The sequence below is a fragment of the Aythya fuligula genome, chromosome 9, assembly GCF_009819795.1.
Source record: "Aythya fuligula isolate bAytFul2 chromosome 9, bAytFul2.pri, whole genome shotgun sequence".
NCBI classification, from domain to species: Eukaryota; Metazoa; Chordata; class Aves; order Anseriformes; family Anatidae; genus Aythya; species Aythya fuligula.
In genome coordinates this window covers 10,076,164-10,089,735 of record NC_045567.1, presented here as the reverse complement: position 1 = coordinate 10,089,735, position 13,572 = coordinate 10,076,164, and the positions used below count along the sequence as shown (strand labels likewise).

General features: G+C 42.0%; 1 protein-coding gene across 2 annotated transcripts in view; it reads left to right on the top strand.

Annotated features, from left to right (window-relative positions):
• PPP2R3A (protein phosphatase 2 regulatory subunit B''alpha) overlaps nucleotides 1–13,572 on the top strand; it is a 51,386-nt gene that overhangs the window by 21,000 nt on the left and 16,814 nt on the right. For both annotated transcript variants that reach the window (XM_032192870.1, XM_032192871.1), the window contains exons 3-6: nucleotides 2,355–2,615; nucleotides 4,444–4,547; nucleotides 6,724–6,826; nucleotides 8,466–8,540. In XM_032192870.1, the coding sequence (XP_032048761.1) occupies nucleotides 2,355–2,615; nucleotides 4,444–4,547; nucleotides 6,724–6,826; nucleotides 8,466–8,540 (543 nt within the window). The remainder of the gene's footprint in view (nucleotides 1–2,354; nucleotides 2,616–4,443; nucleotides 4,548–6,723; nucleotides 6,827–8,465; nucleotides 8,541–13,572) is intronic.

Sequence of the window (13,572 nt, the reverse complement as noted above, 5' to 3'; positions counted from 1 at the left end):
GGAACCGTTGTTCTTTTTTCTTCCCCAAGGAATTGCCACAAAACTCCCCCCATATCGCTTCCTTTATTTTTTCACGAGTGACTCACAAGTATTTGTCATTAACTCCCTGCTGTGCCCATAGTGATTGACATCGGGATATATCCATTCTAGAAACATTTTTCCAAAGTGATTTTTTAGGGGGGATAAAAGTTGCGAGGTTGTCCTGGGGAGCAGTGTCATCAGGAGCTGGTTGCTGCTTGTTGTTTTCCTTGGTGCTGTAGATGGCTCGGTCTTCAATAAGAAAGAAGAAGACAAAGGCCAGAAATGTTCTCCCTTTCCATTGCTTCGGTAGGATCTTCGGAAAAGAAGCTGTTTGTGAGCTCTGCCTCCACCTTGTTTGCCTTGGCCTGGGCAGGAGTCAGTGATTCAGCCTCCCTGGGAAGGCCGGCTGCTGTGCCTGAACAGGTTCACTATTTGAGGCTTAGCAGCATCCCTGTCTCTGTCCCGCAGGTGCTGAACCTCCTGCCTTGGCTTGGGGTTGTCGGGAAATTCACCTAGATCCCGGGGGGCTGGCTTGCAGCTTCTGCAAGCTGGTGCCAAACCTTGCTGAGTTGGGCAATGCCTGGAGGAAAATGGATTGCCCTGCTCTTTGGAAAACGGGGCTCGGGGCAACGTGGACGAGCCGTGGTAGAGATGGTCAGCTGGAGGCCTTCGAAGGAGGAAATCCAATTTCATTAGTCTGTAAGGGAATGAGGACATGTTGGTAAAGCAATGAGTCCTTTGGAAGAACAATATGTTTCTTTGGTTTCTTCTGGTATGTGGACATTTTTGTTAGGTTTGAGTCATTTCTTAGAGTTGGTCCTGGCAGCTAGCGGTGCGTGTCTGCGTGTGAGCACTAAACCTGCTGCTGAGACGTGGCTCTTGGAGACGAGCTGGCGTGAAGTCCTGTTAGAGGAGTCAAATGGCAGGAGGTGGCACCGCGGTGCCTGTTCCAGCTTTGCTTGGTGGGAATGCCGAGCGGTAAGAGAGCAGCAGGAATTTCCCTCTGCTGGAAGCCAGGAGGTGAAAACCACGGAGCAGAGCTGGGTCGTGGCTGAAGCTCACCAAACAGACGGGCAGGTGGGGTGGCGGCAGGCTGTAGGAACGGAAGCAGCCATGTCCCTGTGCTTCCTCCGAGCCAAATCACCAGCCTGACCGAGGAGCCAGAGCCCAGTCTGCCACCCCGCTGCTTCCCAGGCAGTTGGAGGCCTCTTGTAAAGGCAGCAGAGGAGAATTTAAAGAAATGCAAGCTCCAGGTGAGCGTAGAGTGGTTACAGTACAGAAGTCTGTTTGGGCTGGCGTACGTGCGCAAGCACACGTGTTCCTGCTCCTGAAGTGGGATGGCATTTGGAAGAAGGAAGAGGTCCTCCCCATTCAAAGAAAGAGCAGTGAAGCAAAGGAGTGAAGGGAAGGAAAATCCCTTGTTCTGTGGTTTTACAGGTCTTTGAAGAACAGATTGTGAAGTATTTTAAACTTCAGAGAAAATGGCTCAGGGAAGCTCTTACAATTCTCACTTCTTCAGGCAAACCCATGGCAAGTTGTGTTATTCAGTATATGTTAAGAAAAGCTCCAAATACCTGGAAAATTATAAGGCAAAGAATTTAGTCAGTTCATCATATACATTCTTCTGTATTGAGTGAACCTAGACTTGGCTACTTTATCCTAAAACCATTTTGTTTTGAAATATCTAGAATAAATAAACTGAAAGCTGCAGCTGTATTTACTTGACTGTTTCCTTATTAGCCTCTTATCACGTATGTTGTTATATTAATAACAACTCTTGCATTTGAACCGTTGTGCAATAGGCAAGCCTATTGCCTCTTCCCAAGAGAGTGTGTGTTTGTGGGGGAGCAAGGATTTTTTTTAATCTCTGGGCATTCCAACATCTGAATTCTGCTGCTTATATGGTGACGACTTTAAAAATGTGAAAAATACTAATTAGGAACAGACTGTGGTGCTGTACTGCTTGTGGGGCAAAACGATAGCACAGGGCCCAGCATATGGAGAGACAGCAAACACTGTCCGTGTTCTCTGGTATTACTGGATTGCAGAGTATGTTCTCCTGTGGTTAAATTGTATATTATAATCCACAGCTACAAGCAAAATGCACAGATCTTATGCAAAAGCAGCCTTAGCTGTGATATATCCTAAATTTTCAACTTTTGACATTGTGCTAATTTGTAAATTTGATACTTAAGACATATATTTTTATCCCTGTGTTACAATTTAATTGTTGATGGTTTTAGATTTTTTTTCCTGGTCACTCAGAACACAAACTATTTCTCCTCTTCTATGTGTTTAAAAAAAAAAAAAGTATTTGTTAATTATATTTTCAGGTTCAAAGTAAACAAGAGAAGAAACCTGGAACTTCATCCCCCGTCCCTTTGAACTCAGTGGTTAGCCCTTGTGCTCTCCTGCCTGTGAATAAAGCCACCAGCAGTACCCCTTTGTCCATAAACATTCCACGTTTCTACTTCCCTAAAGGACTTCCGAATGTCTGCACTAATCATGAAGAGATCATTGCCAGGATTGAAGAAGCCTTTACAGAGTTTGAGGATGAGAAAGCAAACATCTGTGAAATGGGGAAAATTGCAAAGGTAACCACTCCCTGGGTTTCTTTACTTTTTGGAGAGGGAGAAAGAATGAATGTAAAGCTATTAAAACACTTCTTCTTCTCATTCTTTAGTGAAAAAGAGCCTGTATTATTTTGCTCTGAAGGTTTTTTGTTTTTTCTTTTAAATGAAGAAGATAAAAATAATCTCAGTTAAAGTGGCTGTGGGAAAAGATTGCTGAGTGTCACGCCTGATGTGTACACTCCATCTTGCTGTAATTCACAAAATGGTTCTTTCAGGTTTCTTACAAGATAAAAATGTATTTGTTTTCCTGTTTCTCCATAATTATGCTTAGATGATAGCAGAAAATTAAGTGCCTCTGTGGCTTCAGATAGTATCGGTTACCCTTTCTGTGGCTGGCTGTCCCCCTAATCTGGACATGACCTGTGTACACTGTAACAGTATTGCTTGAGAAAGCAACTTCCAGCCTACGCCACCTCGGACACAGCAGAAGAGGGAATGCTTAGTCAACCCTGATGCACTGAGATGCATATGTTCAATATCCATAATGCACGTGTCAGCAGACTTGGCGTAGCTACAGTCTGCTAATGAGTTCCTGGCTTCAGGGAACAAAACACAGCACTTGTGTGGGAGCACGGTGCAGATGGGCTGTTCTATTTTCCTCTCCTTCAACCATAGTTTTTAGTAATGCTGATCTAAAACTGGCAGTTGTCAGACGCATCTCATATGCTCAGCTTGCCCCGTGCATGAATGCCTCCCTGGCGCTGCAGGTTGAGCAGTGATGTTCTGTCCAAGGGGAGCACTTGTTTCCTCAGAAGGAAGCTTTTTCCAAAAGGAGAGACTGGGGTTTGGTTTGTGTTATGTTTGCTTTTAGAGGAATCAAGCGGCACATTTGTAAGCCATCTCATTTACTAGATGAGGTTGAATAGGGTTTGTGGGGAAAATAGAAGGGGTTAACTCAACGATTTCTTCCAAACATTCTTCCTCCCATTTAGCGTGACATCCTTCCCACCTGCACCCTGCCCGATCAGCGGCACTCCATCCAAGGTCTGTGTTCTGCAGATGTTCTGATGCCTTGGCTGGAGCCGTACAGGTGGCTAGCAAGATCTCTGCAGTAAAGCAGAGGCTTCTTGAAGGTATCAGCAACTCAGTGTTTGAAGTAATTTTAAGCCTGCTTTTCTGAGGCACTAGAAAGCCCAAAATGCATGAGCTTTCACTGATTACTGCTCTGAAAGCTACCCAGATAGAAATGCTAAGGCAGCAGCTAGTTAAAAGGTTGTGTTTGGGCAGTCCTTCTGCTGGAGTTGGCCACTTTCCATTTGGACACTCATTTTTGGTTATCCTGCTGAGATCTAGCAGCGTTGGGAAATGGGCTGTTCAGGGTAAAAGGCACTGCACTGAAAGCTATGGGACTGGAATCACTTCACCTTCAGATATTCAGTCATTAACTGTCTGTGATGAGAACTGGAGTTCCCTTGCTGTCAATGAGAAGTCAGCCCATACAAAGAGCGGGTTATCCCGTTATCAGGTACGTCAGCAAGGTAGCTGGTGTGAGTGGTCTTCTGGAGGTGCCTCTCCATTTGCTTTGCTAAATAGTGAAAATCAGAACTTAAGAGCTTGAGAGAGTCTCTGGTCCTGACAGGATGTATTTCTCAGCTGCCTACAAAGGCATGCAACAAAGTAGAATGTTATGGGTGGATTCTGAACCATGGCACACAGCAAAAAGCTTTTTGACTCACCTGTATGTCATTACTGCTTCATTTCCCATACGTGAAAGTGTGGAGTTGGTGTATAAGCAGGCTCTGCTTGTGACTGCTGTTGTATTCCTCTTTGTTCCTGTGTTTCGTTACAGATTTGTGGCTGCCCACTCTACTGGAAAGCACCCATGTTCAGTGCCTCAGGAGGAGAAAGGACAGGATGCGTATCTGTACACTCATTTGTATCTTTGTGGAGAAAGTGAGTGTAACAAATGCAGAACTCCCTTTCTTGAAAAAGGAAAAATTTGCCATAGATGTTTCTCTGTTCTTCTTCCACCATACTTTTCAAATCTTTGTCCGTTCTTTAGAGGAAAATAAACAGCCTAAAGATCTCTGTCAGCTTAAGTTTCCTTCCGTATAAATTCCCAAACACTGATTTTCATGCTGCATCAAAAAAATTTGCATGAGTTGTATAGATGATGAAATGTTGTTCTGGTTGGCATATAGAATATATTAACAGAGTCCCAAGAAATGTCAGATATTCAGAGAGAGCTGACAGATGTCAGTGGTTCTTGGGTATATTTATCTGATGCCTTGTTGATATGCTGGTGCATTAAGTGAGTGCCACGTAGGAATGGGGAGAGGAAAACTGTTGCGGGGCAGGAAGAAGGATTGTGAAATAAAGAAGCACCACACAAGTGGACCAAACTAAGCTTTGATAGTTCCTACCTTCCTCAAGCACACTTTTACAGTCAAATCTGTGGGTTTCGATCGTTGTTTCCACATACCATTGTTGAAGCTTCTTTTTCAAATTGAGAGCTCTGCATGTATCATGTTGGGATTCAGAGGTGCAAGATGGAACAGACTTGTCCTCTTGCCTAATCTTCTTCCTCCAGGGCAACTTAATCTTTGTGAAACACCTGAATAATATCTCCACCTCCTATCCAGAGACTTCTATCTTTTGATGTAATGATAACCCCTCAGATTTTTGAAATAGTCTTTAACCCCGAGTTTCCAAACTATTTCCTGTGATAATATTGTTAAAACATCTTCTAGTTACCCTGGCAAAATTACAAAAATATTAGGGATGACTGATCAGTAAATGTTTGTTTTTTTTTTGACATGGATGGTATTTTTTCTCTCTTAGGTTCCTGCAATTACTTCTAATTAATCCCTCAATCCCTCACGTGTGATACCACATATTTTCACTTCCTCTGACTTGTACATCCTTCAGATATTCGCAGACTGCGGTCACACACCTTTTCTCTATTCCTTTAATCCATACCATTTAAAAGCCTAATGTTTTCCTCACTTTAATTTCTCTTTTAGAAAGATTTTTTTCCCCACTTTGTCCTGCCCCCCAACGGTTGCAAAATTACTTCTGGAAACGTGATACTCAGAGATAAAAGTAGTGTTCTTTGTAAAGTTGCACTACAACTGCATGAACACAGCCGTAATTTTAAAACAGGAATCTGTAATCACTGAAGTCTATATTTAAGCATCTTAGTAAGTAACCTATTTTTTCAAATTGCTGTGTGCTTCCTGATCTCATTTGAAGTCAATAGGCATTGCTAGGTGTAGAACACTTCTGAAAATCAGAGCTTTTAGTTTGGCACTAAAACATGGCTTTGGAACCCATTGTTATGTTGCATGATTTATAAATTAAAAAAAAATGAAAAGCACCTCTTTTCTTCAGCTGATTTAGAATGTATCTGTTAATTGACAGCATGATACAAATGTGCAGCTGACAGAATTGTTTGTCAGCCACTAGTTTTTGGTTTTGTTTTGTTGTTGTTTGTTTTGTTTTTTTTTAGTATCAGGCCTGTTAGTGTGATCTCTGCAGAAAACTAGAGGCATTTCAGCGCTATGGTTCAATGTTTGTGTCTCTCAGTTCTCAACCCTGCTCACTCTTTCATTAGGCTATTCTCCATGACTTCCTCTGCACAGCAGCCAGTCATGACATAATTAATAAGTGATGCTCATTCCCCTTTTGGGGAGTGATTTTTCTGGTTCAAAACTTAGTCACTGCAGTTGGACAGCATCTTCAAATAATGAAATGTATTAAAAGATTAAATTGGGAAGCACATCCGTTACGGCATCTTATTAGGTTGGTCCTCTGGACTTCAAATGAGGTCAGTGAGCATGCAGCATTTTTGAAAAGTCAGGTTACTTCCTAAGGTGCTGTGGAATCAAATAAGAACAGTCTTCAGAAAGAAACGTTTTGTTTACCACAGTGATAGTAATGTAAAGAAAGCTCCACGGAGCAGAAGTGCCTTGGTGCTGCTGAAGAAGCAAACTGATACTAGTATTGAGGTCAACTTTGCATAATACATATTGCAAGTGTATTGCATAACATGTGATAAGGCTCTGGATTATCTGGCTGTGATCTGTGATGGACGCAAAGCAGCTGGAGTAACTTTTCATCTCTCCTGCAGAATCCTACGTAACTGCCATGATGATGCATCCAGGTTCACCTACCTTGTAGCGAAGCCTAGCTGTGACTACCTTGAGCAGGAGGACTTCATCCCGCTCCTTCAGGTACATCAGCTGTTCGGCAGTGAATTGATGGGGACAGGGAGCAGTGTTCCTTTTGTACAACTGTTCTATTCTCATGTCTTTAAATGTTTTCCAAGGATACGCAGACCTTTGGTTGAACAGCACCTGGGTGGGTTGCTTGACATTGCAATTACAATTGAATTGTTGAGCCAGGCTATCAGGTGCAATATCCCCTGGAAATCTGTGCAGAAAGTTTTGCCGTCCCAATTGCTCTGTGTGTGCCTCTGCACCTGTTAGTACATAAATTACACTGATGATACCTTTCCTAATATTCAGGCTAAAGTCTCCTCATCCTGATTTCATTTCTTCCTGATATTCAGGCAAAGCTCTATGCATCCTAATTTAATTTCTTTCTTTCCTTCCCTTTAATTCAGGTGTCATATTTTTAACAAAGCAAGTATGAAAGCAAAGTATTGTGGCCATTTAGGCAAGCACTGGATAGATTTATCTTTTTTGTAGTTTCTCTGTAAATCAGGTCCATCTGCTCCTCTGATTATCTATTGATACTGTTTTGAAGCCACTCCATAATATTCTTAGATTTAACACACTCTGCCTTCTGTGCAAAACCCATGTTTTAGTTGCTTTACTGGGGAAAGATTTTGTCTGCACTGGATGTTTGTGTCTCAGACAAGTTTAACTGGGACTGATGGGTAAATTTTCTCATGTTACTTCTCACCTTTTCTCCACTGGGCGTATTGCCTTTCCTGGCTGATAGCAGCTCTGCTTCTTAGCTGCTGGCTCAGCCAAAGGCGTGTACAATCTTGTTTGTCAGTCAACCAGAGACTAGCAATATTATACCATACGACACCATCGTATTAGACGTCAAGTTAGACTGGCCAAAACCTGGTCATATTACACCCCTAAGGGCACTGTATCTACTCTATCCCTTTGCCACGTCATGGTATAAACAGAGCAAAATTCTGAACACCTCTTAAGGAGTAGAGGAGTCAGACATACCAAAATTACACAGACGTTCTGATGCATATAGGACCTGAGGTGATTCATTCAAGATCTGAGCGGTTTCTTTGTCTTTGGTCATGCATTTCTTGGCAGATTTGGCATCACAAGTGAGTGCTTGGCTTACAAAAAGCTGATCTTGAGAAAAACAAATCTCCATACATTATACAAGTAAATTTTGGAAAAGCATTGGTCACATCTGTATGCATTCTAAGGTTCACAAGAGCTGTCATTTTTGTGGAGGACATGAAAAGCAACTTTTTTAGCCTTTCAAAGAAAATTCATTTCTGACACTTATCTCTGACAAATATTAATATCTTCAATGAATGGAAAAATGGTTTTGAAGAGATGGTTGCATGGTAATCTAATTTTTTGTCTCATTCACTAAAAATGAGTTTTCATCCTCTCACTAACTCTCTTCCTTTGTTTTTCTGTCCTTAAGTAAATCAAAATGGCCCAACAGGTGCGTATTGCCCAGAACATGTATTCTACTTTTACTTCTAGAAGGTTCACTTTATAGATTAAAAGATACCATTTCATATTTTTTTGTTAATGCTGCAAATACTGTTTCAAAAATAAGCAAAAGTATTGGTTTGTAAACCCAGTAACATCTGAACATTAAGTAAAAGGAGAAGAAAATGTTTCATTTTATTTGCTCTTGCAGGATGTGGTAGAAACGCATCCTGGCCTGACGTTCCTGAAGGACGCTCCGGAGTTCCATTCCCGGTATATTACAACGGTAGGCTGGCTTCTTTGATCTCCTGTGACACTGCTGAGCCAATTCTCCTTTGTTACTTGTCATTGTGCCCATCAGCAGATCATTCAGTTACTTAAAAAACTATGTTTTTCATATTGCTAGCAATGAGTTTTGTTAAGAACTACTTCAAAACAAAAAATTATTCAGTCTGTGTCAGCCAAGTGGTCAGTCAAAAGCGTAATGGTCATTCTTTCTGGCCTTAAGCAAATCTTTAAAAACAACTTTGGCCTTTAATCATGATGAAGGAACCTAAGAGTGGTCTTTCTTTGGTCTTTGAGAGCTGCTAAGTTACCCCTAGTTCTGCTGGACTGACCAAATATGGAAGGTCTCATGTTTGAAGATTTCTGTCATTTAGGCACGGAGAATCAGATTGTTCTATGGTACAAAGCATCTTTTATACCAATGTCCATCCCTCCTGTATCTCATGTGCCAGAAAGCCTGTCTAGTCTTTCTGAACTGCTGAGCTTTTGTGACTACTGTTTGTTGTTCTGTAGCTTTGTTCCAACGTTGCAGTAAGGAGTTAGACTTGCGCTTTACCTGAATAAGTTTCCAGGATTTTATTTTAAGCCTCTAACTTGTCTCATGTTGGGTATGAATATGAATAAAAGGTATAAATATAGGGTGTTTTATCTCTGCAGTGATAACAAATTCAGATAAAGAAAGGCCTAAAGAGAGCTGCCTCCTATTGGCTTGCCAGGCTCTGCGTGGGGGCCAGCTGCACCACGTGTTGGCAGCTGAGAGATTACTGGCAGGCACAAGCTTGTCCCTTTCCTGTAAAGAGCAGATGGCAGAAAAACACTCCGTTGCTCTGGGCGTATCCTGAACCATCACACTAATGTTTTATGAAAATCTTTAATAAGAAACAATTTCGAATGTCTACATGTGCTTGAATACCACAGTGAACACCAGTGTATTGTCAGCACCTTCAGTCCCCATGGAACAAGGTACCTTAAGCATAGTACCTGGTCAGAGTAGGTGTAACAATGTCCAGGAGATTATGAAGGCACACAAATGGGTGAATTGCTGCGGTTTCTGGACCTCACCACGTGCTGTGCATGCTCTGGTCTGAGAGATCAGCCGTGTGAAGCTGAGGTTCTGCTTCAAAACTGAAGTCCAGGCTGCTACTAAGAAGAGCAACATCTGTTCCTTTCTACAACTTCCCTTGTGTCTGAATGAGGTCCTGTGTGACCACCATAAATTTGGTCACAGAACTGGATGCTTTGTGTGTACATAAAGCTCCTCAGTGCTTCTTGATTCTGCTCATCTCCACTGTGCTTCCTTACTTCAGCTTGAGAGCCTTTAGAAACCCTTACACACAATACTCTGACAGTGGTGACCGTCTAAGCTTGCTCTCAGGCACCCAGGAAATGATGGTGCTGGTGTTTGAGGTGGATGGTGTGTGGCAGCGAATCTTACAAAGCTGCAGTGTCCTTCACAGACTCCTCATGCTGGCAGGACAATGCTGTTCTGGGTGTCTGTGCTGACAGACACGTTCCTTCTGAGCTCTGTGTTTGGCCTTGGCCAGATCACTGAGTTGGAGCAGAGTCAAGACCTCAGGAGATACAGTCCACTGGGTCAGGTTGTTCCCATGTGGAGTGACAGTACGTGGCCCACAGCAGCAGTGGCTCTTCTCTCTGACACCAGGAATTCCGATTTCTCACATCTCCACCCACAGACAGTTTGGCACTTCTGTCTTTAATGTCATGAAATTCAGCATTTCCACCGGGAGGTAATGAAGGAAACAGCTTTGTCCTTGGATTTTGAGACTGCTTGGATCCTTTCAATCCCTTCAAGGTAGAGTGCCTTACACTTATAGTGACAGTGCTGTATTTGCTGCAAGAGCAGGAATTACATTTCATTTTTTGTTGCAGATGAGGGCCATAAGGAGACACTGGCATTTGTGTTCATTGTTGGATACAGCATCGCTTGGTTGAAATCACCTGAGAGTAAGCTAACAGTCTAGTATGGATAAGATGTTTCAAATTCTTTGTTTTGCCTTTTTTTGCACCTTTTAGAGGTGCCTTTTGGATACAATAAGCTGTACTTTAATCTGCATCAGTATATGTGAGCTGTTGTATTGCCAGCATACTAAAATACTTGCGTTTTTTCAACAGACTCCTGAAGCTGGTGAAGATGGCGCAGAATATCATGAGACATTTCATATGAAAGCTTTAAAACGTGACTTCTCCCAGAGTGTGCAAAGAAAGCTCAATGTTAGCACTGCATGCTGTTGCTGAGGCAAATAAAAATAACTTGGAAAAACTTCCTGCTTGTTGAAAAACGCTCAGCTCAAGCAGTATTACCAATTTGAATGTGGAAAGTGAAGATGGCCTGCAGGGTTTAATAAAGCCTTGATTTATTTTTATTTGTTTATTTATTTATTTATTTTCCCAGAATGGTGGTGTTTTTCTTCTGTGGGAGGACTGGTGAAAAAGTCTAGAACTGACCTATCAGTGGTTTTGGACCTGGATGTAGATTACGTGACAGGACTGGGCAGATAGGGAAGGGGCTTCCCCTTCTGAAGGCTTATGAATTTGGAATAAACAGCCTTCCACACTGGGCAGAACAGAGCCAGAGTTATGGCTTTCAGTAAGGTCATAGCTGCTGAGCAGAATTGCTCATAGCAGCCTGCGCCTGGGGCCTGGTTTCGAAGCCCGCGGTGCAGCTGCGATCATGCAGCTGTTGCTCTCCGTGAGAGACAAAACAGGGAGGCCACAGGAATTGATTTTCTGTTACAGCAGACACTGGCTGTGGCTTGAGTGTTGCAGATCGTCTCAGGCTGTGTGACAATGCCCTAGGATGTTTTCGAAATGCTTTTGTTGTTGTTGACAGCTTTGTCTTTGTAACTTGGCAAAGAGAGAAGTAATGATACTTTATACATACATAGACACTGTACTACCCACTGAAACTGGACCGTTACTTGAATAATAAAACCTGCACTGAGTGACCAGACATGGTAAAGAAGACATTTTTGCTCTGTATGCCTGATGTATGAGGAGAGAGCAGAAGACACATCTTTATCAATCTGATCTGATAGAAGAAAGGTTTCTTGCATGTCACCAACATAGTGTTGAGATACTTTGTTGTCTTCTATTAGCCAGCCAGCAGAGGAAAAGAAAAATGTTGGTAGTTAGGGGGTCCTTTTTCTGTTGTGGGACTTTTATTTCTGAGTCCTTGAAATGGTGTGAGAAGCCTGTATTGCTGCAAACTGCTGCAGAGTTGACAGGTGTGGTACTGGGTCATGTATGAGGTAAGACACTCTTCAGCCACTGAACTCTTTGGCAACCTGGAAGCAAAGGCCAAACCAAGTTCAAGAATAGTCCAGAATTGCAGTGGCTGCCAGTGGCACTGAAGAAGAATGAGACAGCTTCTTAATTGTTTAAAAGTGGAAAAGACCCCTGTCGTTACCTAGGCTGAACCCTTGCGTTGCATGGGCTATAGAACATTGCTCAATGATTGCTATAGTTAGGACGTATATGTTTTTTTTAATTGAATTGACACCCAACTTTAGAAAGACATCCATCCTTGATTGAAGATCCTGCTGTGTTTCTCTGAAAGTTGTTCTGTTGGTTAATAATTAGGAGTACTTATTTAAAAAAAAAAAAAAAAAAAAAAAAAGAATCGTGTCAGTCTGAAGTAGGCTGATTTCAGCTTTTAGTTTTTGTATTTTAAGGGACAAAAAGTTCTCCTGCTGTCCCATACCTCCCCATATCCCTATGTAGGCTTCTGAGGAGCGGGATAGGCACCAACAGGTATCATGATGAGCTAAGTTGACTGCTAGTTCTCTCATTTTGGGATACATTTTGAGACCTCAAATCAGTCTTGTTGCTCCCAAAACTATTTGTGCTCATCAATGTTTACTACTTCACCAATCCGTGTATTCAAAGCAGGCTGTTAGCAATGATCTCATACTTGTTTGCAAATCTGTTCTGGACTAAGAACCTGTCCTCGTGTGACTGAGTCAAAGCACGGCCCTTAAATGGTGATAGCCCACTCGGAACTACACTTAGGCTCAGAAAGAAACCAGTCCCAGTCTATCTGTTAACTAGATTTAATCCCTTATTATATCCCTGTTTTGTAAAGTTAATTTTCACGCTGGAGTAGCATGTGCTATTAAGGTTTACCAAAATCCTAGGATAAAATGTCAACATGTCAGAGACATCACAGGTTTGTTTGCGTTATGTTTTGTTGACAAGAATTATATTCCATAGATTTCAGTGCTGGTAGTCATTAATTTGGTTTCTAATTTCTCATGTTGAAGATGTCATATTAGAGTGGTTTATATGATCTCGTTCACACTAAGTTTATCCTTGCATGCACTTGATCGTACCCTTGCATTTTCCCTGCTCCATGTTGTTGATGCTTGGCCTGCTAACAAGGGGTGGACCAGGGAGGGTTCAACTTGCTCTTTAGGTCCCTGTGAGCGCTCGGCCTCATAGTGTGCACTGTTCCCCTTGAGTTCTCAGGAGCGTGTACACTCCCTACAGTGCTTTTTATCTGCTTTCCTGAGAGGTAGATCAGTGGAGGAGTTGAATGATGTAAACACATCCAAGACAAATGCAGCCAGATAATCTGTATTGATTACTTTGAGTGGAGCCACCAAGAAGATGAGGCATTGTTACAGACACAATAGGTCAGACAACACTTGCTGCTTTCATCTACATGTCCTGTTTCCTCTTCAAAAGTCCCGATTTTTTCAGAAATGCAGAACGCTATCTGTTGAGATCGTGGGAGCTGCAGTGCCTAAAGCGTGAGAAACTGTTTGAGTGATTTGTCTGCGCTTTGAACATATTACTTGACATAAATAATGCATCTGCTTGCTCAAAGATGTGAATTAAGAGCAGTGAAAATATTTGCAGAGTGGAAATGGATAATATTGTTTCAGAAACAAATGTTACTTTCAAACTGCATAGTGAATTAAGGATAACAGCATGTACAAAAAAAATAGTTTTCAAAAAGAGGTCTCCTTAGGATGAGTGAATAAACCAAATAAACATCCTCTTTCAATTCCCTA